A 22,822-nucleotide genomic window follows, 5' to 3' on the forward strand; every position below is an offset into this window, starting at 1 on the left:
AAACAGCATTTTTGTCAATCACTTCCCTGAACCTTCATCTCACTGAAAACCAGGTCCTGATTAAACCTAACATGGCCTGGGGTGGGGGTGGGGGAATGCCTGGGGGCTCAGTAGGTTAAGTGTCTGCCTTCAGTTCAGGTCTTGATCTCCGGGTCCTGGGATGGAACCCCTTGTTAGGCTCCCTGCTCAGCTGGGAGTCTGCTGCTTCCTGTCCCTCTGCTACTCCCCCTGCTTGTGCTCTCTCCTTTCTCTGTCAAACAAAATCTTTAGGAAAAATTAAAAAAAAAAACCTAACATGGGGCCCATTTTGAGCAACCTCCTTTCCCACTCCCCCCCACCCCCGGAGGTGCCCCTCTGTCTTCCAACCTGGTTTTGAGTTCCTCTGTAGCTGCCACAGGCACTGATGTTATTATAGGTGCTTTGTCTGTAACCCTACACCCCCCCCACCCCCTCAGCTACCAGGAAGACCCCACTTGGACTGCTTTTTCCACCTCTGTCCTGTGCATTTCAACCAGTGCCTAGCATCTAAATATTTGTTGAATGCTAAGGGAGCGGATAAGGATTAAAGGAGGTGATGTATCAATCAAGCTTAAAAAATTAAAAAAATATATTAATCACATCTAAAAAATATCCTCACAGCAACTTCCACATTCATGTTCGATCCGAATATCTGGGTACCGTGCCCTGACCAAGTTGACATGTAAACTGAAATATCACGGTACCTATCTCATTCAAGTGTGAGTTTAATCCTCATGTATGAAGCTCCTGACAAAACTGTCCCTGCACCACAGAACCAAAAAGCAATGTGGTGTGTGTGTGTGTTTAAGTTCTTTATTAATGCAATACTTTTAAAGTTGCTTGAGGGAATATGGAAAACACTTTTGAAATTTTCATTTAATCCAAAAGGAGTTGGAAATACCGAAGGTTACTTCTTCCTATAGTCTTTGAGATGACATAATTCAGTATGGCATTATATATGTTTCAAAAGTTCTACTTAAAAGCATTTTTTTTCCTGAGACTATATATATGGATGATCTCATCCTTTACATAGCAAATATTATATAATGTCCTTACTTTCCTAAAATAAAATTCATAAGTAATATAACCTCCTTACACACATAATTTATAATAAATCAACATAATGCCCTAGATGTACTATTTAAAAAATAACATTAAAATATATTTTAATAAGGAGACATTGAAACACTAGCTTAGAATAGAAAATATAATGAAGCAGGCAGAGGCTTGCATCTATATGTAGTCTCCACGAATGCTACAAGCAAAGATGGATATACAAATGACTCAAATTCATTAATACAGTAGCTGTTGTTAATGTCGTTTTCCAAGTTTATGTTAATTCTTGTAAAAACCCTGAATCTTATTACAAAGTAAAACCTTCCCTCAATTTATACAACGGTGGCATTCCTGGAAAATTCAGCATATATCAAAATCATGTGAAAAACACATTTGGCTTTTATGTAAAGCAGAATTAAATTCTTAGCTTAGATAATTATATACAGCTTTTTCACCCACATGAATGCCCAGCAGAACATTTAAAAGTCATGCAGGAGGGGGGACAATTCCTCACTCTGTGGGGGTGTCCCATACATTCCAAGACATTTCTCTTACCATCCTCAGCCCCCATCCTCTATGTGCCAGTGACTCTCACCCACCCTTATGCTAACCAAGAATGTCCCTATACTTCCAAGACAACCCTGCTGAAAATCACTGACATATATAACTACTCATTTCAGCATGAATTAATGGAAATGAGACCTCTTAAGTTTTTAAGAGCTAAGATTAAATGAAACAAGTCACATGCAGTACTGAGAAGATCTTCAAGATAAATTCAAAAGGTTTATTGCACCAAATGCCACAGAAAAATGGATCAAAATAATACAAGAACAAATTTTAAGAAAAAATTTCTATACATTGACATTGATATTTATCTGATCAAAAATATAAAGTCCTATCAATTTGTCTTCTGGAGCATCAATAATAACAAATCCCAGAATTTTCCCTTTTTAAACACCACTTAAATTTAAACATATTGCAATCTTGCTCCGAAGATATATGGTCACCAAAATTTTGACATTTAAAAATTAACACTCAGAGGGGGCTGCTTGATTTAGGTAAATATTATATTAAAATATCCCTTCCCCCACAGCACAATAAAAAACAAATGGTTCACATTTACCAAGAGAAGCTAAAGAATTTTTCAATTTAATGGTGAAAGTATGCATCAACAAAATACTTTCAAAAGTACATATTAGTGGGAAAATCCAGACATTTAAAAGAATTTTAGGGTCACTTTATATTCTTTATTTTTATGTACAACCAACTCTAATGAATAACCTAAAAAGCTACAGACTAAATTTTTTATAAAATCTCAGGACCTAATTATAAGAGCCTAAACAACAGTTTAGTATCACTTAGCAAGCGGGGACTTTCCTCCCTCCAAAAAAGTTACTTTTGAAAAATATGGTAAGTTTAAAAAGTTGTGATGTGTAAACGGCAGTTCCATGGGATGTGAAAAGATTATAGTTACTTTTATTAAAAAACAGCACACTTCAGAAAAATGGATTGAAGCCTGTACAAAAAGCTATTTAACACTGATAAAAATAAAATACTTTGGAGTTATGCACAAGTATGGAAGCTACATTTTAAATTTTCATTGTCATGTTTAAACATACACAATTATCTTTACATTCATATCACTCGTCAATCTATTAAAAATAAAACTGCAACATGCTAGAAAGAGGTCCATCACAGTAACATTTACACACTTCTGCTCTGTCATGCCTCACTAGCTTGCTTAAAAAAGCAAGATGCTACAAAAGTTACACTCAACAGGTAAGACTTAAAAGTTGAAGAAACCCTAAAGGTGGAATCCTGTCAACTGAGGTAGTTTTCTCTTTTCGTTTTGTTTTGTTTTGTTTTCATTTTAATTTTCTTCTTGAGGTGGGCACTGGGAGAAGGCGGGATCCCTTTCTTGCCTCTTGGGCTACGACAGAATGAAGCCACCGGGTGGTGTGTGTGGGTGTATTTGAACGCAATTCCATGAGATTTTTTTTTTTTCTTTTCCACTTTCAGGAAGAGGTTGAATTTTAAGACAAAACTTGAGTGTTATTTAAAGGAGGATTATAAAAGAGCAGCAACATTCCTGGTCTGTTTTTGTAGGCAACAGATGTGAGGATTAGGTTCTGACTAGAATCCTGAGTGTCACTGAGACAACCCCCACATGTGACCCACCTGTAGTTTTCCAATAGATGTTTTCCGAGAGAGAGTTTTAGAACAGTAGATTAAGAGGCAAATTAAATTTTCTCAGGCTTTGAGAGGACTGGGCTAAATTTTTATGTGTGGAGTTTAGAATTAGCCATTTAAACCCAATTTCCCCTACATGGGTCTAATTTTTAACATGCCGCTATGCATACACATTTTGAATGAAACTAGTTTTGTTTCTAGTTATTTTCTATGAATCCCTGGAAAATGGTGAATGAGGGAAAGTGCTCAAAACATGTAAACAAGGAAAGGGGAAAGAGAGATGAGGGGAATGGTCTACACCGGTACAGATGGGAATGCTGTAACATCAGCTATCATAATTTATTCACACATAATGAGAAACAAATGATGAGGGAGCCGAGCCAGAGGTGAGGTTCATTCTCTGTGTCCCACACCAGCAAGCAGTGATGTCACGGAGCTGGAGACTTAAAAACACCAAACTCAGATGTTAGAGGAAATAAGATAAACATAAAAAGGACAGAAAACTTCAATCCTGTAAAAGAAAGACGTAAAATAAAAAGCAAAGATCTTAAGAGCCTTAATGCACCCACCTACAGTTCACATCATAGAGAGAGAGAGAGAGAGAGAAGGGAAGGCAGCAGTTCTGACCTTTTCCTTAAGAATTATTACACCTATTTTTCTCCATTGGTACTGCTTCTATACTCTTTCAAACAATTAACTTGCATGTGTAAAAGAATAGACATTTATGGAACTTGGGTGTTCAGAATCTGAATTTTATCAAATAAAAAATCTGAAGTCATTCTAACCCCTAAAAGGGACGTTACTTCATAATCTTAGGTACAAAAGGGTACACGAGAAGGACCGGAATTAATTTCTACGACAGTGAAAGGAAATCAGAGCCTGGTTATAATCAATTGTACTCAAGATCTGTGAGGGGCTAACAATGTTCTGATGTGTGAGATTAGCGCCGGTCTTTTCACAATCCAGTTTTGAAAAGTCTTTTCCCTTACCCTGGACGTCAGTACGTGGTCTGACATGGCCAGGGTTCATGGCCAGTAAACCAAGTAAAGTTTCTTTCACATTAAGGTTTCTGAAAAACGGAACCATGCTAATAAACAATCTATCATTTCGGCAGATTTTATCACGGGTGAGTTAATTTCTGGAGAGGTGTTTTGCAAAGGACTTATGGGTTAGAAGGCACAGAGATGATAATGTAACAACAGATCATTTATGGATTGTTGGTAGATGTACAAACCAATTTCTTTCATTAGCCGTCCTGAACTGTTGCAGGTTCACTTCCTGCTAGGCCCGCTGTGCCTCTGAAAGTACCAACAGTCGTTTGTATTAACTATTGTGGAAGAAAGTGGCTTCGGCTGGAAGAATTTAGCAAGAGAAACACTCTTGAGCTTATAGAAATAACTTTGGTAAATGGCCTCTCTTAAAAAGGCTGCTGAAAGCTCTAAAGTATGAGGCTAAAACATATGGTATCAGACTGTGCACTCTGCTGCTCTGAACTACATCTTGATAAGATTAAGATGCTACATTGGTTCCTGGGTTTATTGCACCAACAGTCCGTCTCTAACCTACCTGTGGCTGCATCTGCAACAAGGTAAACTCCAAGATGTGGAAAGAGTGGGTCCCTAAAGCACCCTCTGCCCAACAGTCGATCCTCTTTCCTGTTTTCTGCCAGGCAGTAATGTCTACAGCCACCGGAGCGGAAGATGGCACAATGCGGCTTGCTTGCTTTCACCTTCTGTAAGAAGCAAACTCTGCCCTGGAATCCCTTGCTCTGACTGTCTTCTTAGGACAGCAAATGAAGCTTCCATTTGCTTCATTTGCAAAATGAAGCTTCCATTTTGGAGAGCTCATGCTTAAATTCTGAAATGTTGTCCTACTGGAATGGTATGTCCACTGGTTCCCTTGTCATTCTGCCCAAACACACAAGGTGATCTGTACCAGCAGCTTAGTGTTTACTGTAGTGTTTGTTTCCTCCTACCAAAAAGGTCACTCTCTCTGTTGATTCGTGGGTAACAAAAGGCCAAACAGTATTCACGAAAAACACAAATGATATAACGTCAAGTAAACCTAAGTCATCCAACGAAGCATCCGCTTGAAAGCAAGAAAACAAAACAAAACAAAGGGGTGGAATGACTGTTTCTGTTTGCTCTTCTCATGCTTTTGACGTCACAGAGAGCTTACTCCTTTCACCTTCGGTTGAGAATCTGATTTTTTTTTTCTTCCAAGGAAGAACTGTCCTGAGCTTTAGCTTATAAGAGTATTTGCGCAACGTAAGGAGAATGAGTACTGGCAATAGCAGTCAACAGAGGCAGGTCATTGGATTCAATCCTGAATAGTGAAAAAAGAAAAGAATATTAAAATAGCATGATTTTACAGCAAAGTATTACTGCTAGGTACCAAGCTTGCCAGATCCTTGCTTAAAACTATGACAAAGAGGTGGAAAGATGCTGAAACTATTCTTTTAACACAATCTCCCAGTGACCACTCACTGCCTGACGATGCAGAGAAGGATGCAGGTGTGCGGTGTGCGGTGGGTGTGTGTGTGTGTTGGGGGGGGGTACACAAAGCTGCTCTTCCCACAGCTGGAGTCACCCAGATGAAGCCCAGAGCGTTTCTATATTCCTCGACAACATCACTGCATTGTACTCTAATGTCTTCTCCAGTATCTCCTCGTTCTCCCAGTCAGCACTCTGGAACACGGACTGAAATTCTGCTCCTAGGCTAGACTCAGGCTTAGGAAAATGATGAAAATGAGAGTTTTTTCTATAAACTTGGGAATTTGTTCAACAGGTTAGACAATTTAGATCCTCACTAAGCATCTGAGCTACAAGATTCTGAGAGCAAAGTGACACTAACAGATAGTCAAGAGAATCATAACATCAAAGGGATGCAGCTTGGGCTACCTCTCTTACAGCAGAGGCGGATACAGCGTGGTCACTGGCTCAACGCTGCCAAATGTCCTGAAAAAAATGAGGACTGCCTCAGTCCGTGAAATATGTCCTATTTTTTTCCCCTTGAATTCCAAAAATGAAAAATCAAAAATAAAATTTAAAAAGGTAGCTGGCATTACTTCATGGAACTTTCGATGCTTTCTCCAGTAAGCTGCCTACAGATCTCCTTTCAGGGTAGATAAAGAAGTTCTTTAGTACCTTTTGTGCTGCTGGTTCTGCCTAGGAGAGGAAGGGGCAAAAGCGAGGCTGGGTGTGACCCTCACTAATGTACCAAGAGGACCGAGAGACCACGAAGGTATATAAATCCTTAGGATCCTTCTAACAGTGTTGATGGACACCTGCCAGTCAGGGGCAATGGAAAACTGGTGAGGCAGGACTCAAGGCTGAGGCTGGTAGAGATGTGAGCAACAACTAACAACAACAGCAACAAATACACATTGCAAGTTAACTGCAAAAGCAAATGCCTCAAAAGGGAAAAACACTTTTTTGAATAAAGTATGGGGAAAAAAATGTATGACAGGAAATGCCAAGAGCCAAACAATGCAGTAAGTCATATCCTGGGTGTGAAATATGAAAAGTCTGACAAGAATGCAAAGGCCCGAGTCTTGAAATAATATTTTGATTAGCAGGCTTGATAAAGAATTTCAAGGTTGACACTATATACACAATGTTTTCTTAGGGGAGTCATCATCACAGGGAAGGGGGTCAATTCCCCATGGGCACAATGTCTTTTTGTTAGTTCTCTGTTGAAACATTAAGCAGAGAGTAACAAGTCAGAATTTCTTCTCTGAGAGAAGGTATGGCCAAACCCCGACCCTCTGGAAGATGACCTACACTGTCAATCACATCAGCACGTCTCCCTTCCCAAGGGGATTCTAATGAAGGAGGGGAAAGTACAGTCACCCTGTGGACATGCAGGTGGCCCCTGAGGGTCCAGAAGGCCTGCCCTGCCTCCTCCAGGGAGCAAAATATAAACCCAAGCTCTGCTGCATGTCTGACGGGTTGCGCCTTTGACATCTTACCTAAATGACTAGAAATGGGCAAGCAAAAAGGGATTAAATTTTTCACTTTCAAGCATAAAATAATCCAGAGAGGAGACTAACATAAACTACCACTCGCTTAGCACTCTGCATTTGTTTGCAGGTATGAAACCCCAGTATCAGAGATATGAAGAAGGAAAGCAGCAGAGGCACAAATCTCATGAACCCCACACATTTCAATGGGGCACCAGGACCACGGGTTCTAGGTGAGACAGGCTAAGTGGGTCAGTCAGTGGGTGCAGTGCTGGGGTCAGTCCTATCACGGGGGAAACAGTGGCACTTCACAGCACTCACCCCAGTACGACACCTAATTCTTTCACATGGACTCGTGTGTGTCCACGAAGATATTCAGACAGCATCTTACTCTTCAGGTACATCTCCTGTAGTCTATCTTCAAGATGCATGATGCACTGCGAAGCCAATAACATTCACAATGAGGGCTGGGATTCAAGTCTCTGCCAACGTTCTAAGAGCTGGAATGCTCTTAATTCATTTCTAAGGACACAGCTATAATCGCATTCCTTCCCAGTACACTTGAAAATTATAAACCACATCAAACCACTGGTAGGTAGAAGAAAAGGTTTTTTTATAAAACAACAGCTTACTTTTTCTAATGACAAGATTTTCATACATATCTGCTAGTCTTTTTAAAAAAGCATTTTTAGGGACGCCTGGGTGGCTCAGTTGGTTAAACAGCTGCCTTCGGCTCAGGTCATGATCCCAGGGTTCTGGGATCGAGTCCCGCATTGGGATCCTTGCTCGGCAGGGAGCCTGCTTCTCCCTCTGCCTCTGCCTGCCTCTCTGTCTGCCTGTGCTCACTCGCTCTCTCTCCCTCTGTCTCTGACAAAAAAAAAAAAAAAAGCATTTTTAACAGGGTGCCTGGGTAGCTCAGTTGGTTAAGCCTCTGCCTTTGGCTCAGGTCATGATCTCAGGTCCCGGATCTAGCCCCGCATCAGATTCCCCACTCAGCAGGGAGCCTGCTTCTCCCTCTCCCTCTGTGTGCTGCTCCCCTTGCTTGTGCCCTTTCTCTCTCTGTCAAATGAATAATAAAAAAATCTTTAAAAAAAGCACTTTTAACACAGCTGAAATCATTCTGTAAGTGCAATTATCTCCTACTTTTTAAAAACCTTGTAATAATCCTTTCCCCATGTTATTAATAAATCTTTATCAATGTAATTTTTATCATTAAATAATTTTTGAGAATGTGAATTACCATTATTTATGTATCCACATGACAATCTGAGATTTTGCTACTATAAATAACTTTTTAAAGAATATCTTTGTTGTTTTCCTATAGCTCACATTATTTTGGCAAAATGCATCCTCAACAGTAGAGTAAATGGAACAAGGTTACCTTAAATCTTCTTTTTCTCTCAAGAGTATATTTTAACTAGGTCTTTAATAACAATAAAGAAAAGGCAATTATTCTCAGGACATCTCTACCCTTGGAATTATGTCCAACTTCATTTTTTAGAGAATAGCAACCATCTGTGTCTTTCACCAGAGGCAAATGCTTTTGCATTTGGCAGGCAGAGCCATCCAAGCATCTTCAGTAAGACACCTGATGGCTTTGGCAAGGGTAATTCCATCATACATAATTTTCTTCTAGACCATTATGCCTGTTATTTTCAAGGTAAAAAGATTAACAGATGCATTTGAAAATGTTGATCTTGACCATCTGGGCTGATCAGTGACATGAAAAAAGTATCTATTCAAGAGGCAATCTTTTCAGTTTTTCATTGGCTAAAAATCTTAAATGCATTGTGTTGAGTGGATGAAAAAACTGGTAAGTGACTAAGAGTAATAATCAAAACAAGCAGGATTTTACCAATTTTCATGAAAATGTTCCTCCAAGTAAACAGAGTTAAGTGGTAAAAGGATCTCCTGTTCAGTTTCAGTTCCTTATAAAGTAAATACAAGGTTTTTAATAAGGTGTTATAAAATATTAAAAAGAACTTTCACATTACATGGCATCCTTTGTTTTAAATGGTTAATTTATGGTGTTTTCATCATCCCCATGGACACCGTATGTTGTAATGTGGAAATAAAGAGAACACTGGTCTATACAGAACTTGAAATCAAATCATTCAGAGTTTTTTTTATAAAAGGTTTGATTATCAAATTGAACTGCTTTGTGTTCTACCTTTCCCTTCCTGGCATTTTATTCCTGAGATGGATTTCTTCAATTTTTAACTTCGGAAATTTTAAATAGCCACTTTCTCCTTTTGAAAATACTAAAAGTTCTAATAGTCATTTAGTCATGTTTCATTCAAGTGATTTTTTAAGGAGAATTTCAAACCGCAGATGAAATTTTCTTTGACCTCGGTTTTGTCAGGTTAAATAAGTCATTCACAGTATTAAGTGGCCAAACACACTTCTGCCCAAACGAAGTAAAAAGGATTAGCTATAGCAATTTACTGCCTAGATAACTAAGATGTCAAATGTAGCTATGTTATAAGACTTATGTATCACAGAATAAAATATGAAAGTTTGGCAAATTTTATAACAGTAAAAAAGTATTAAATCTAATGTATCTGTCTTTCCTTACAGAAAAAGAGAGTTCAGCCTCTACATCAGCGTGATGCAGCTTGCTACTAGGAAGAAAAAGTGCCTGCAAATATAGAACAAAAGTAAGGTCGTCATAACCCATAAGTGCTTCTCACATTACCCCTTTGGGACAGAGGTCCTTCAAGAATATGCTTCAGTCTAAACCCCAAATAAATAAAAGATTTTGGTGAAAAGCTGTTGTCAGTCTTTACAGCCAGTAAAATTATTTCATGAAACTAACTATTAGCAATCACTCTAATAGTAGTTGTTTCCTGAGAACTCATGACATGTAATGCATTCCAAGTGCTTTACCTGAATCATCTAATTTCATTTTCATAACCACCTGAGATAAGCTACATCATTTCCTCAGCTTTCTAGATGTAGAAACGGAGACTTTGAGAAGTCACACAGAAAGTAGTGGAGCTTGGATTTGACCCTAGACTACTGGACTCTAAAGGCCACACACAGGCCACTGCTGTGTACACTGGCTGTTAGAGTGTCTCATATTGGCAGAGTGCTTTGCCAGTTTTTTAAAAAGCAGTATCTCAGACTTAATTTTCAAAGGATTCTCATGACATGCTTGTCGAATGGGTACTATCTTCGTTTTACAAGTGAGAAAGCTGAGGTTCAGAGATGCTCAGGACCACCCACCATCACACAACTCACTGATGGCAAAGCCTATACTTCAACCCAGTTGCGCTGAGGGGGTCTCCCTATCGTGACACACTTCCACCACTTAGATGACAACTACACAGTATCTCAAAGCACCTTTTTTTTTTTTTTTTTAAAAGATTTTATTTATTTATTTGACAGAGAGAGATCACAAGTAGGCAGAGAGGCAGGCAGAGAGAGAGAGAGGAAGAAGCAGGCTCCCTGCTGAGCAGAGAGCCCGATGCGGGACTCGATCCCAGGACCCTGAGATCATGACCTGAGCCGAAGGCAGCGGCTTAACCCACTGAGCCACCCAGGCGCCCTCAAAGCACCTTCTTGAAGGCCACAGAAGTCTTGACTTTCTGAGGAATGTGGGGAAATTACTTCAGGAAAATTACCACTCCATTTGCAATTAGTGTAGGTAATTAATATTCTGCTTCCTCCTTTGTTATTAAATAGCTCTGTATCTGTTGTGGAGGCCAGAAGGGAGGTAATGGATACCCTGGTCTGGGGGTATACTGCAGAGGGCAACTGAGTGCAGGAGGGAATGAATGGAGAAGGTGGGCACTCTCTCACCTAGCACAAATCCCTGAAGTCGGACAGCTCACTTAGCTTCTCCTAGCTATCTGCCCTTGAGTCTCTCTTCCACTTTTGAGACCTCTCTCCCACCCTCTCAAAATATATTTTTCTCAATCTCTCTGCACACATACACATGCACACACACACACACACATATTATATTGAAAAGTATCTGTTTTATATATTCATTCCAATGCCGGGGGTGGGGGGAGAGAGGTTAATCATTTCCTAGGAGTTTACAGGTTCTATTTGCTATGTTTAATATAATGTGATGAAGTGAAATTAAAACCCGATTTGAGGGGCGTCTGGGTGGCTCAGTTGGTTGAGCGTCTGCCTTCAGCTCAGGTCACGATCCTGGAGTCCCGGGATCGAGTCCCAAATCAGGCTCCCAGCTCCACAGGGAGTCTGTTTCTCCCTCTGACCTTCTCCCCTCTCATGCGCACTCTCTCTCACAAATAAATAAATAAAATCTTAACTAATAAATAAATAAATAAATAAAACTCGATTTGAAAAGGAGCAACCGATACCATCTTCTATGGGTATAATACTTCAAAACTGTCTTTATACAAATGATATTCCATTTTTCCATTTTAGCTTTAACAATATTATAGGAACAGTCCCTAAACAAAAGGAACTAGAATCCCTTCAGAAACTCACTTGCTTTATGTCAGTCCGATAAAGGAGAACTAATGAGTTCTCCAAAGGAAGATTTTAAATTTCCTTTTATGTCTGATCCCCTCCCCCAAACCTCTTTTGTTTCACCATATACCTTATTCAAAAAGATTTCCATGTCACTGTGTGTTGTTTCGTGGAGGAGCTATTGTTACTGAAATCTATCCCATCGGCTGGTGTTCTGTTGCATGTTCTATTTTTAGTTATGCTAATGTCCAATCATACTAAAAACAAAACATGTGGGTCTGTGATTTTATAATCAAAGTACCAGTAGAAGTGCTATAACAATCTTTCTTTGGTGATATGAGAACAAATACTTACAAAATCAGCAGGGAGGTGAAGCTTGTAGAGCTGTAAAATGGAGTGAAGCAAACTGGACACCTGACTCGAGACCAAGACATCCTGGCCCAGTTTCATGCTGTCCGTCACCTTCCTCTGACTTGTGGCTACCTGGACACTCCACTTGTCCGTGTCTGCAATAATACAGACTGCTTCGGCAATCGGCTCATCGAGCACTGGATGCTGGAAACAAACACAGGGGGTCAACTCTCCACAGCACTGCCAAGTGGCACTCAGAATGTCCAGAATGTTTTTGTAATTTAATATTAGCCTAACCCTTCATAAGCTGCCAGCAGGAGCTACAGAAATTGAGAGTGTTATAGGGACTAAAATAGGAGTGTCATCAAATTGTCATTTGAAATTCCTGTGATAAAAATTGCATTTAACTGGTATTTTTTTCCTTCCACCCAGGAAGTACACTATAAATGTTGTTAATGTTCACAGAAAAGTGAAAAGATACATGCCCTCCCTACATTCCTGGATAGTAAAATTCCTTTTGAAAGACTGCACTCTCTTTTTAAAATGGAGAAAATTAGAATAAGCTGTAGGATTCTATTGCCATTTCTCCAAAACAAGCTTAGTCTGAGCTTTAATCATTGAGCACTATTTACTTAGTGACCATGTGTGTCATACATAAATCAACTCTAAACAACCAACTAAAATCCGATGGGGGACTAATTTATCTAGAGGAGTCCAAAAGGTCAAACAATGGCTACTGAGGAGTAATTTAAAATACAAAATTCTTAGTAACTCCGTAGTTACAGATAGAGCAGGTTGAGTACCAGTGAACTGTGACATAGGGCAAACAGGGTAAACACTGATGGGATCAAGGAAAAGGCCTTAAAAAACCAACCAACAAACAAATATTAATGTCCTCAAACTGATCAAAGTGTAACTGCTTTATCACCAGCACCTGGAATAAGGGTACTATGGCTCACTGGGGAGGTCATGGATGGAGGATTCTCCAAACATGAGTTACTTTAGAAGGCTGCAGATCCAGATATTGATAACACAAAGGGACAGAGACGTTGGCTCAATTATTTGAAAAGGAGAAACTTAATGGGTACAAGAAATGTTAAAAAAGAAATTGAACGTGAAAAATGAGAATGAGTCATTTTTAAATCACTGGATCAAAGAGAAAAGACTCAAGACAAAGGGGTCAAGGGTTGAGACAAACCGTGGGGAATCTGTGAGCCTGTTCCTTGAAGGAGAGACCTGCATCTTTTCTGCCTGAATTCTTAGCTCCTAGCACAGGGCCTGGCATTTGAAAAATGTTACTAAATTAAAATGAGACAGGTTAAGTATGAGCAAATGACAGCGATGATGAGCACCCTGCATTCCCTAACACAGCATGGTATTGCTGACTTCTATGTTTTCAGGTTCTTTAGAACGGAGAAGAACCAGCCAAACATTTAAAGAGTACCTTAAAAGAAATACCTGAAGCATGAGACCCAGTCTCAGACTACTACATATCTAACACAGAACTCCCTGAATATATCCACTGGGCAAACCCAATGTCTCCATCTAACCATGTCATTTAGTAGCTACTTACTTGTTTACTGAAGAATAAACACTCTTTTTTCTTTAAATAGCGATTTTATTTATTTATTTGACAGACAGGGAGAGTGAGCACAAGCAGCAGGAGCAGCAGACAGAGTAAGAGGAGAAAAGAAGGTTGATCCCAGGACCCTGGAATCATGACCAGGGCTGAAGACAGATGCTTAACTGACTGAGCCACCCAGGCGCCCCCAGAACAAACACTTTCTAAAAGAAGATGGAAGTAAAGGAAAATGTAAATTAGTCAAGGCAAAAAAAGATATAAAAATATCATGAGCAACTACTTTAGTTATAATTTAAGGGGTGAGCTACTGGTAGTCCATCCCTGACCTGGTCTAAACTTCTATGAGGTCAGAGAGTTGAAGCTTAATTAAGTTCCAATGATTCTGAAGATTTCTAACATATATCTTTGCAAAGAAAATGCAAACCCCACTAAAAAGATTTGGCTTATGATTTGGTCTATTGGTCAGTCTACAAGCTTTTACAATTTAAAGAACTCTAAGATCCAGAAGACCATGTTTGAATTTATCAGAGAAACACACACCCATACACACCCTATGCCCTGGTATTCAATTTAAAATTCCTCTTTGGAAAGGCTCTACTTTTAAGGCACATGCAGAACTACAATATACAAAAAATTTGCATGTAGGCTTCTTTTTAATCCTGGCCTTTTCTTATTAGCTGTATCTTAATTACAGAAGTAATTAACAGTGGGATCTGTAAGGGTGATTTTTTAAGTTCACAATTTTATCAAGTTCACATGTACACCAGGATCCACACAAATATATACACGGAGCAGCAGTAGTAAACCACATGGAACAGTACCTTTGAGAAATTAAGTACTTTAAGAAATGCTGTAAAACCTAAGACTGAATGATTCAAACACCTATTAAAAGCCTGATCTGCTATCCTTATGGCTTGGAGTTTGGGTGCAGAAACTAAAAAACAGGGCAGGAGAGGCAGGGCGGCATCCTGATGGAGACTTTGGCCTCCTGTGGATCTTAAGAAAATCAAGATAGAGTATGGATAGCTACCAGCTGGGCAGTAATTTTATTTAGTGGGCAGTAATTTTATTTAGTAAGATTCCTCTTCTTAATGTTAAAAAACCCTAGGGGCCCCTGGGTGACTCAGACTTGGGTGTCTGTCTCTGACTCAGGTCATGGGGATCAAGCCCCACATCAGGCTCAGCAGGAAGCCTGTTTCTCCCTTTTCCTCCCCCTGCCCCCCCCCACTTGTGTTCTCTCTCTTGCTGTGTCTCTTTCTGTCAAATAAACAAATCTTTAAAAACAAGCGAACAAAGCTTAAGGGGTATGGGGCACTTTGTTAGTTTGACTAAATGTTAGAAAACCAAAAAGGCCCCATCATGTATTTACCCCTTTAACAGTTCTCCTCCCAACAATTAGTGTCTGAGATTAAACAGGACCTCTGATGTTTGAGTTTGGAATGAAAATCTGAAGGAAATATTAAAACAGTCACTTCCCTTAAAATGCTTGTTTGGTTGAAAGCTTTACCGACTTTAGGGACACTGTTATTTATCAATTTTCCTTTTCTCTCTCAAACTGAAGAGAATTAATTTCAAGGTAAGTTTCTTGTACACAGAGTTCATTAAATTCTCTTATCAGAATGAGTCTGCAGAGGCACCTGGGTGGCTCGGTCAGTTAAGCGGCTGTCTTTGGCTCAGGTCATGATCCCAGCACCCTGGGATCAAGTCCGAAGTCAGGCCCCCTGCCCTACAGGGAGTCTGCTTCTCCCTCTGTCCTTCCTCCCACTGTCCTCTTAATGTCTCACAAATAATAAGTAAAATCTTAAATCTTAAAATTTTTAAAATCTTAAAATAATAAGTAAGAACATAAAAAAGAATGAGTCTGCAGTACGTTTCTACATTCTCCCTAATCTGAGACTTCCAAAAGTGCTGCCCTGTTCTCGCCCTTACAAGTGCCCACACCCTGGTGAGCGCACACCCACGACCCAGGTGGCAAGGCAGAGCTGCCGGCCCTTCTGTCCCTGCTGGCCCTCCTACCACCGCTTCCACATGACTGCTAGCAGCCTCCATGTCCATGCCTCCCTCAGCGACGTGATCAGACAACTGAGAAACTTCCAACAGAGACTGGAGGATGAGGGAAACCTGGAGATCAATAGAGAGCTGTAGGCGATTGTCAGGGTGGAAAGCCAATCTCTGTCAGAGGAATGAAGTCTCCGCCATAAGCCAATTATCTTTTTTGCCTTGCTCTGCTCTAGGGGAGTTAGAAACAGTCATTTCTTGAGTTCCACTCTGTCAATATCTCATTTATCCAATCTACTTTCCTGTACAGATTTTTCAAGATAAAGTGACAAATGAAAGGCTTTGTATTAGAGGTCTTTAAAGGTTTCTCAAATATCTTTGGGCTATTGTATTTTGTTGAATCATCAGATTAGGTCTGGTTTAATTCACAGCCACTAGGAATTTATGGGTCTATATTTTTCCAGGAGTTCTAGATGTCCAGGACATTCCAATTTCAGGGTTCTGGATCAGAGCTCTGAGTACACAAAATAGACTACCTTGGCTTACATAAACAAGACTTCTGCCTAACCTGCTAATTTAAAAACCTACTCTAGCACTTATCACCCAAACACCCAAGTTCTAACTTTTCTTTTTTTCTCTTTTAAAAAAGATTTTATTTTATTTATTTTTGCGAGAGAGAAGGGGAGGGTGCACAAGCTGCAGGGAGGGGCAGAGGGAGAAGCAGATTCCCCTCCCCCTCACTGAGCAGGGAGCCCAATGTGGGACTTGATCCCAGGACCCTGGGATCATGACCTGAGCTGAAAACAGATGCTTAACCGACTGAGACACTCAGGTGTCCAATTCAAACTTTTTCTTTTCCATACTTAAAGCTCTTTACAGTGTGGGCCACATTCACCTATACGTATTTACTTCCAGGACTCTCTAAGAATCCCCTTCTCTAGTCTGGGAGGGCTCCTGCCTCTTAGCTCAGGCTGTGCCTGGAATACTTCCCTGCTTCCTTCTAAATTTTTCAATCTTTTGGGGTCATCTGGGTGACTCAGTTGGTTAAGCGTCTGCCTTCGGCTCAGGTTATGGTCCCAAGGTCCTGGGATCAAGCCCCATATCAGGCTCCCTGCTCAGCAGGGGATCTCCTTCTCCCTCTGCCCCCCACCCCACTCTCACGCTCTCTCTCACTCTCTCCCTCAAATAAATAAAATCTTAAAAAAAAATGTTGCTGAAGCAGAGAGGGGCGAGATGGGGTGTCTGAGTGATGGACAATGGAGAGGGGATAGCGAGAGAGGGAACAGAAGCAGGGGGAATGGAAGAGGGAGAAGCAGGCTCCCCATTGAGCAAGGAGCCTGATGAGGGGCTTGATCCCAGGACCTTGGGACCATAACCCGAGCTGAAGGCAGACGCTTAAAGAGCAGGCCACCCAGGGTCCCCCAAATCTACATTCTTAAAAAAAAAAAAAAAGTTTATTTATTTGAGAGAGCGCATGAGGGGAAAGAGGGAGAAGCAGGCTCCCTGGCCCAACACGGGACTTTATCCCAGGACCTGGGGATCATGACCTGAGTTGAAGGCAGACACTTGACTGACTGAGCTACCCAGGCGCTCCTGCAATCTGCATTTTGACATTTAATCACACTGTCTTAACTTGTTCTTGATTTCACATCTGTCTTGTATACTCAGTGATTATATAAGTAACTCAAGGAAAAAAAATCACATTTACTTTTTCTTCTGTAGCCTCTGAAATGAACATAACAAAATGCTAGGCATGTGCTAAGTATCTAACATGTGCTGGCTCTGTTGAATAATTCTCTATGCAGATTTCTTTATTTTTGGATTCAGACTAGTTCCTATTAAGTCATCTGCGCAATTATTAATTTACTTCTTTTCCATGTACCATGTTTAAATGACTAACATTTCATGTAATCACCTATTTTTAACTTAAGGGCAGGAAAATACCATTATCACATATATGCTTCCTATAATTAGTTATTAATTCATCATGCCATTTTTCCTGTGGGGCGGCCAGGAACACAGCACTGCTCTACAGACAGAAACACTGAGGACAAAAAAATGTAAGAGCTTATTAAGTATCTTGGTATGTCAGAAATAGAAACTAGTAACTCATGCAAGCATTTCCAACTTTTAGCTCAGTGAGTCTGCCAAGCCCTCTACTTTGAAATCCTAGGACCTTGTCAGGGTGGAAATCCCTTAGGAGACAAGACTGCAAACAGTGTGAATGACAGTCTCAACTTAATGTCAAAATAGGAGAAAATACAGTTGCCTCTATTAAGATTTTGTTAAGAAACTTCCCCATCTTTACACTGTCGGCACTGTGCAATACAATACATACTCTGAGCTGACATTTTATCAGTCCTCAGAGATGTCCAGCTCACATGTGTGTTGCAGACCGCAGGAGAGTGGACAGACTTCTGTCCTCATAACCAGCTCCAAAATGTGCACACTGGTTATATCGAGGTGGGTCTGATTACCAGGGACAAGCCACTGAGCAGCCTCTTTCAAACATACAGGGGCAGGTGATTTATGATTCAGGAGATTGGAAGCATCTCCCTGTATCTTTTATTTTTCTCTGAAATATTCTGAATAAAACATAAGACTCCTTGGCATCATTTTGAGTGTCAATTTCTTATTCTATATAAGATAATTCTGGTACATTCTGTAACTTTATTAAACTGAACTTGAATAAGAGGATACCACATGACAGAATGCCTTTCAAAAAGATTCTCCACCATTCTGTTACAGCACCATGACTTAGTAATATTGGCTTTCGCACAGCTTCAAGTGAGGCCTTTCAGGAGTCCTATGAAGACATTGGGATGACTAATGCAGTGAGATTCACCTTCTCGGTACCTGCTCTTGGATAAACATCCTCAGAGCCCCCTTTTTATTCTTCTACCTCATTAGAAGTGAAGGCCCACCTGCTTCACCATATCCTCCACCACCCTGGAGCTGAAGACCTAAGCAACATAACACAGTTCTGGGCCAGCCCACCCCACCTCTGGATGGATGAGAGCCACATATAAGGACTGCAGCCACATGTGGACTGCTGACCAGTTTTGTTTGGTTTTAGTAAAACCAACCAACCAAACAAACAAAACACCAAAAAAAAAAAAAAAAACAAAACCCTTCATTCATTCAGAGAAATTCAGAGAAACCATTCATTCAGAGAAAAGGAGCCTGGTTATCACTCACCATTCTTAAACACTTCTTCTCATCTATAAAATCATGTAGAATACTGTCTTTTGCTAACTGCTCAGCATCTAGACTTTCCTAACCTCACTTTTACCAAGAAACAGTACAGAGAGAAACTCCTGTGCTGGGGAGGTCAGTTCCACCCGCGGGCTAAGAAGATGCTCATCAACGATCAGCCAGAAGTTATCTTGGATTTCCTGAGAGAGTCAAGTGATTCCCTGCACCCTCCCTGGCCCCACATGCTTACCCCTACTGACCTCCTGGTACAGACACCACTTCCAGGAAGTCCCTCCATGCCTGTCCTGTGCCTACAGGAGACTCTACTGTACTGTTTTTACTGCTTATTGACTTTGTACTTCCCATAACAGATTTCAATCTCCTTGAGGACAGGTGCCATATCTTCTCTTGGGCTCCTTACAAGTTTTCTTTGTCTTTGATGTTCTCTATAGCCTAAGACTGGATTTGTTTGTATTTACACTTACTTGGGAGTCAGCGTGCTTATTTCAACTGAAAAACTCAATCTTTCCTCAAATATTGTTTTTCCTTGCGTTCTCTGTTCTCACTTTCTGAATATGCTATAAAATTTTCTTGTCCTAGCCTTCGTGTCACAAATTCTAATTCTCTCCAGCGGTATTTAATCTGCTCCGCTCTTCAACCTACCCTTGTGGGATTAAATTCTAATGGCTATAATTGTCACTTTTAGAAGTTCCTTTTAGTCCTTTTACAAATCTAGATATCACTTACCATACCATCCCATCTCTTTATTAAAGTTCCAATTCCTTCTTTTTTATGACCGGAACCATTTTAAACAGAGTGACTTCATGGTTATTTCAGATTGTTCTGGGAGCGCTAATTGTCCAGCTTGTATTTGCTTACTCTTCCTCATCACGATATCTTCATACATGGTTTGTAATCTCTGAACATGAGCCCATCTTATTGTGGCTATTTGTTTTATGTACTCTGTGTGTCACTTGGAAACAGGCTCAATGGCAGTCACTAAATATTTTAAAGTGGAGAAGAGGAAAAGCATCTCATAAGGAAAAGTGTCTTATAAGCTGGTGGTTATGAAAGTGTCCGGTGTGCTTCCTTCCGCCAGAGTCCTAGAGGTTTCAATGCTTCTGAATTTTACATTTATTTCTTGGGCAGGGATTCCCAAGTCACTTGGGTAGAATAAATCTGGACCTCCAACCTACTCATAGAATGGGTCTGAGGCTTTGATTTCTCATGGGTGACTTTACTTTCTCCCACCCAAGTTTCCAACTTGTTTCTTTGCTGCCTCACTGTTCATGGCTGGTTTTCTAATCCCCTTTTTATGGAAGAATAACTGTTTGAAGCTCCAGACTTTACAAAAAGGGCTCAGTTCCCGGTCCCAAGCTTCATATGCATATGAGACCACATCTTTCATCCTCAGTAGATCTTAGAAACTCAGCACCCAATTCCTAGGGACCTGTATCCAGATTGAAACCGCAGAAGGCCAGGGTTGTTCTGGCTTTGATTTTGATTTGTTTCTGCCACAAAAGGATTTCCACTTTTCTTCATGCACAGGTATTAGAAAAAATTGGTGTGGGATGGTACTACTTCACCCATCATGTCTATAGTTTTAGAGAGGAGGTGCACCATTAGCAGCAGCACGACATGGTGCTGGAACTTTCCCACCTCAGACCTTGACCATGGCTGTAAACACAGCATCTAGCACACAGTATTTTCTGATAGGAAGTAAATTTCCAAGGCATGACTGTCCTTCTCTTCCCCAAAACCCATGTTCAGGCTCCCTGCCTCATTTTTGGCCAAACAAGTCAGCCAGACCACCTGACATGCCACCAACAGAGATTTCTAGTTTATATCAAACAGACTGTTAACATATGAAAATACCAGAAGAGAAAAATTATATGATCTTATGATAACTCTGTAAGCATTTCTCCACCAGAATTTATTTTCTCTTGGAAACAGATTCAATGCCAGTTGCTGAAGGCTTAAGGGTTGTAATGAGGCGGAGAAGAGAAAAAAATCAATCATTGTGGACCACAGACATTGCTGAGGGATCCCAAGAGGTATACCAAGGTGAGGGCTCTGGGAAGCCCAAAGACATCATGAAGACACGGGGATCTAGCAGAGGGAAGATTAAAGATTAAAGACTTTGCATAGAGTTAGCAGAGGGAAGGAGGAGAGGGTCTCGTGAGGTGATCTAGGAGGGGCTACAGAGGAAACATCTGACCTTCCGTGGGTTTGTGCCTGTGGCTGTCATTACCAGGCTGACACCCAAGTTCAGCCTACAACCTTGTAGATACAGTGTGCAACCTTGGGCACAACTTTATTTTCAGGCCTGTCACTTGCTGAGAAAAGAAACAATTTAAAGTCCAGAAAAGGAGCTCAAGGTCAAAAAGAGTCATCAGACTAAAGCTATGTGATGATGCACAGGACTCCAAAATAAAATGCAGAGGGTTGATAGCTTTTTTTTACAAAGAATGGCATAGATGTCCAAATACTTTGCATTAGTGAACACATTTAAGAAAAAATGAAAATTAGCTATGTGTCTAACATTTACAAAATGCAAGAGCACTGAAGCCTGAGTGACCTATAATAAGCTTTTTACTCTCCTTTACATAAAGAAAATGAACACAGAGCCAAAGGAATCATGTCTAAACACACTACTCTTCCCTTCTACTTTTAAAAGACTAGCTGCCATTTCTCCTTTCTTTAGAAAAAACACATAAACCAATCATCACAGTTTTAGCCACAAACACATATTCCTAAATACAGGTCTGTAGGATAGTCAGTTATAATAGTCAGTTAACATCACTGAGCATGTTGTAGGTGCACACAGTGAGAAGCTGGGAATATAAAAGAAAGGAAGTCTCCCTTCTCTGCTCCAGAGGCCTGCAGCCCTAGTGCTAGAAAAACACCGGAAACAGAACAAAGATGTGGTAAAATGTGCTAAGGAGCCTGCGGGTGTAAAGTTCTACTTGGGGGCAACTCCAGCCAAGGAGTTTATATTTTACCATCTCAAAAGAATAGGAAACCATTAGAGCAAAAAGAGTAAATGATCATATTCAGGGGTTAGCAAGAGCCCTCTGTGGCACAGAACAAGATGACTAGAAGAGGAAAAACTGGACGCAAGAATTCTAGTTGGGAAGGTTAAGGGGAACTTAAATAAGATTGTATTGTAGTTACTGGAAGGAGGAGAATCAATAAGATTTTGGATTAGAGTTGGCAATACCCAGATATCAGTATTTCTTTTCAAAAACTTTAAAAAAAATCACAATTCACAATAAGAAATCCATTTAATCATCACAACCCCATGTACATGCTTATACATGTGTGAACATGTGTGTCCACAAACACACACATGCATATATACACACAGATTTTTATGAAACAGTAAGACCGTGCTGTAGGCCCAAGGCACTGCCATTCTCATTTTCCATTATAGGAAAATGAAAGCGACAAATCAGATAGCTGATCTGTCCTACATGGATGCTTCCTTTGCAACACTATTGATTTTAAGGTTGTTGTTGACTTGAAGCACCTTGATGCTGTCTGCATTACTTAAGTAATGATTTATCATTTGATGCAACTTGCTGTTCTTTTGTAGTCTCCCTGGTTGATTACACTGCATGGCTTAATTAGGTATTCATGACCATATATCACAGCCAAGCTTTTAGCAAAGCTCCTTATCTGTGCGACTGATTTCTGCATGGTATTTCTGGAGTCAATCTGTCGCTACTCTTAAAATTAAATGAAAGAGGCTGCAATATCCAACTGTTAACTTTGCTTTATAGATTATTCTGTAAAATGCCTGCAGCCCTGGAACACAATTTTTTTAAAAGAGCATTACAATGTGATGTTGATTTTGGGCTTGATGACCCTACCCTGCAGTTAGCCACTTGGCCTGCTCTTTGTGATTTCACAAGCAAGGAGAAATGGATGCTTTTTAGCCTGGAATGAATGTGTATATGGGTTCTGTTCCATGATTTCCAGCAAGAGTTTCCTGCGAAACTCAATTACCAAGCACTTGCACATATATT

General features: G+C 40.3%; 1 protein-coding gene across 5 annotated transcripts in view; it reads right to left on the bottom strand.

The window, feature by feature from the left end:
• Positions 1-1,837: 1,837 nt before the first annotated feature.
• The window catches only part of FNIP2 (folliculin interacting protein 2), a 132,924-nt gene continuing 111,939 nt past the window's right edge, over positions 1,838-22,822 (bottom strand). For all 5 annotated transcript variants that reach the window (XM_059374502.1, XM_059374473.1, XM_059374493.1 and 2 more), the window contains 3 exons: positions 12,023-12,223; positions 7,547-7,662; positions 1,838-5,589 (listed from right to left, as the gene is read on the bottom strand). In XM_059374502.1, the coding sequence (XP_059230485.1) occupies positions 5,511-5,589; positions 7,547-7,662; positions 12,023-12,223 (396 nt within the window). In that variant the 3' untranslated portion in view covers positions 1,838-5,510. The remainder of the gene's footprint in view (positions 5,590-7,546; positions 7,663-12,022; positions 12,224-22,822) is intronic.

This window comes from Mustela nigripes, chromosome 1 (assembly GCF_022355385.1).
Source record: "Mustela nigripes isolate SB6536 chromosome 1, MUSNIG.SB6536, whole genome shotgun sequence".
Taxonomy (NCBI): domain Eukaryota; kingdom Metazoa; phylum Chordata; class Mammalia; order Carnivora; family Mustelidae; genus Mustela; species Mustela nigripes.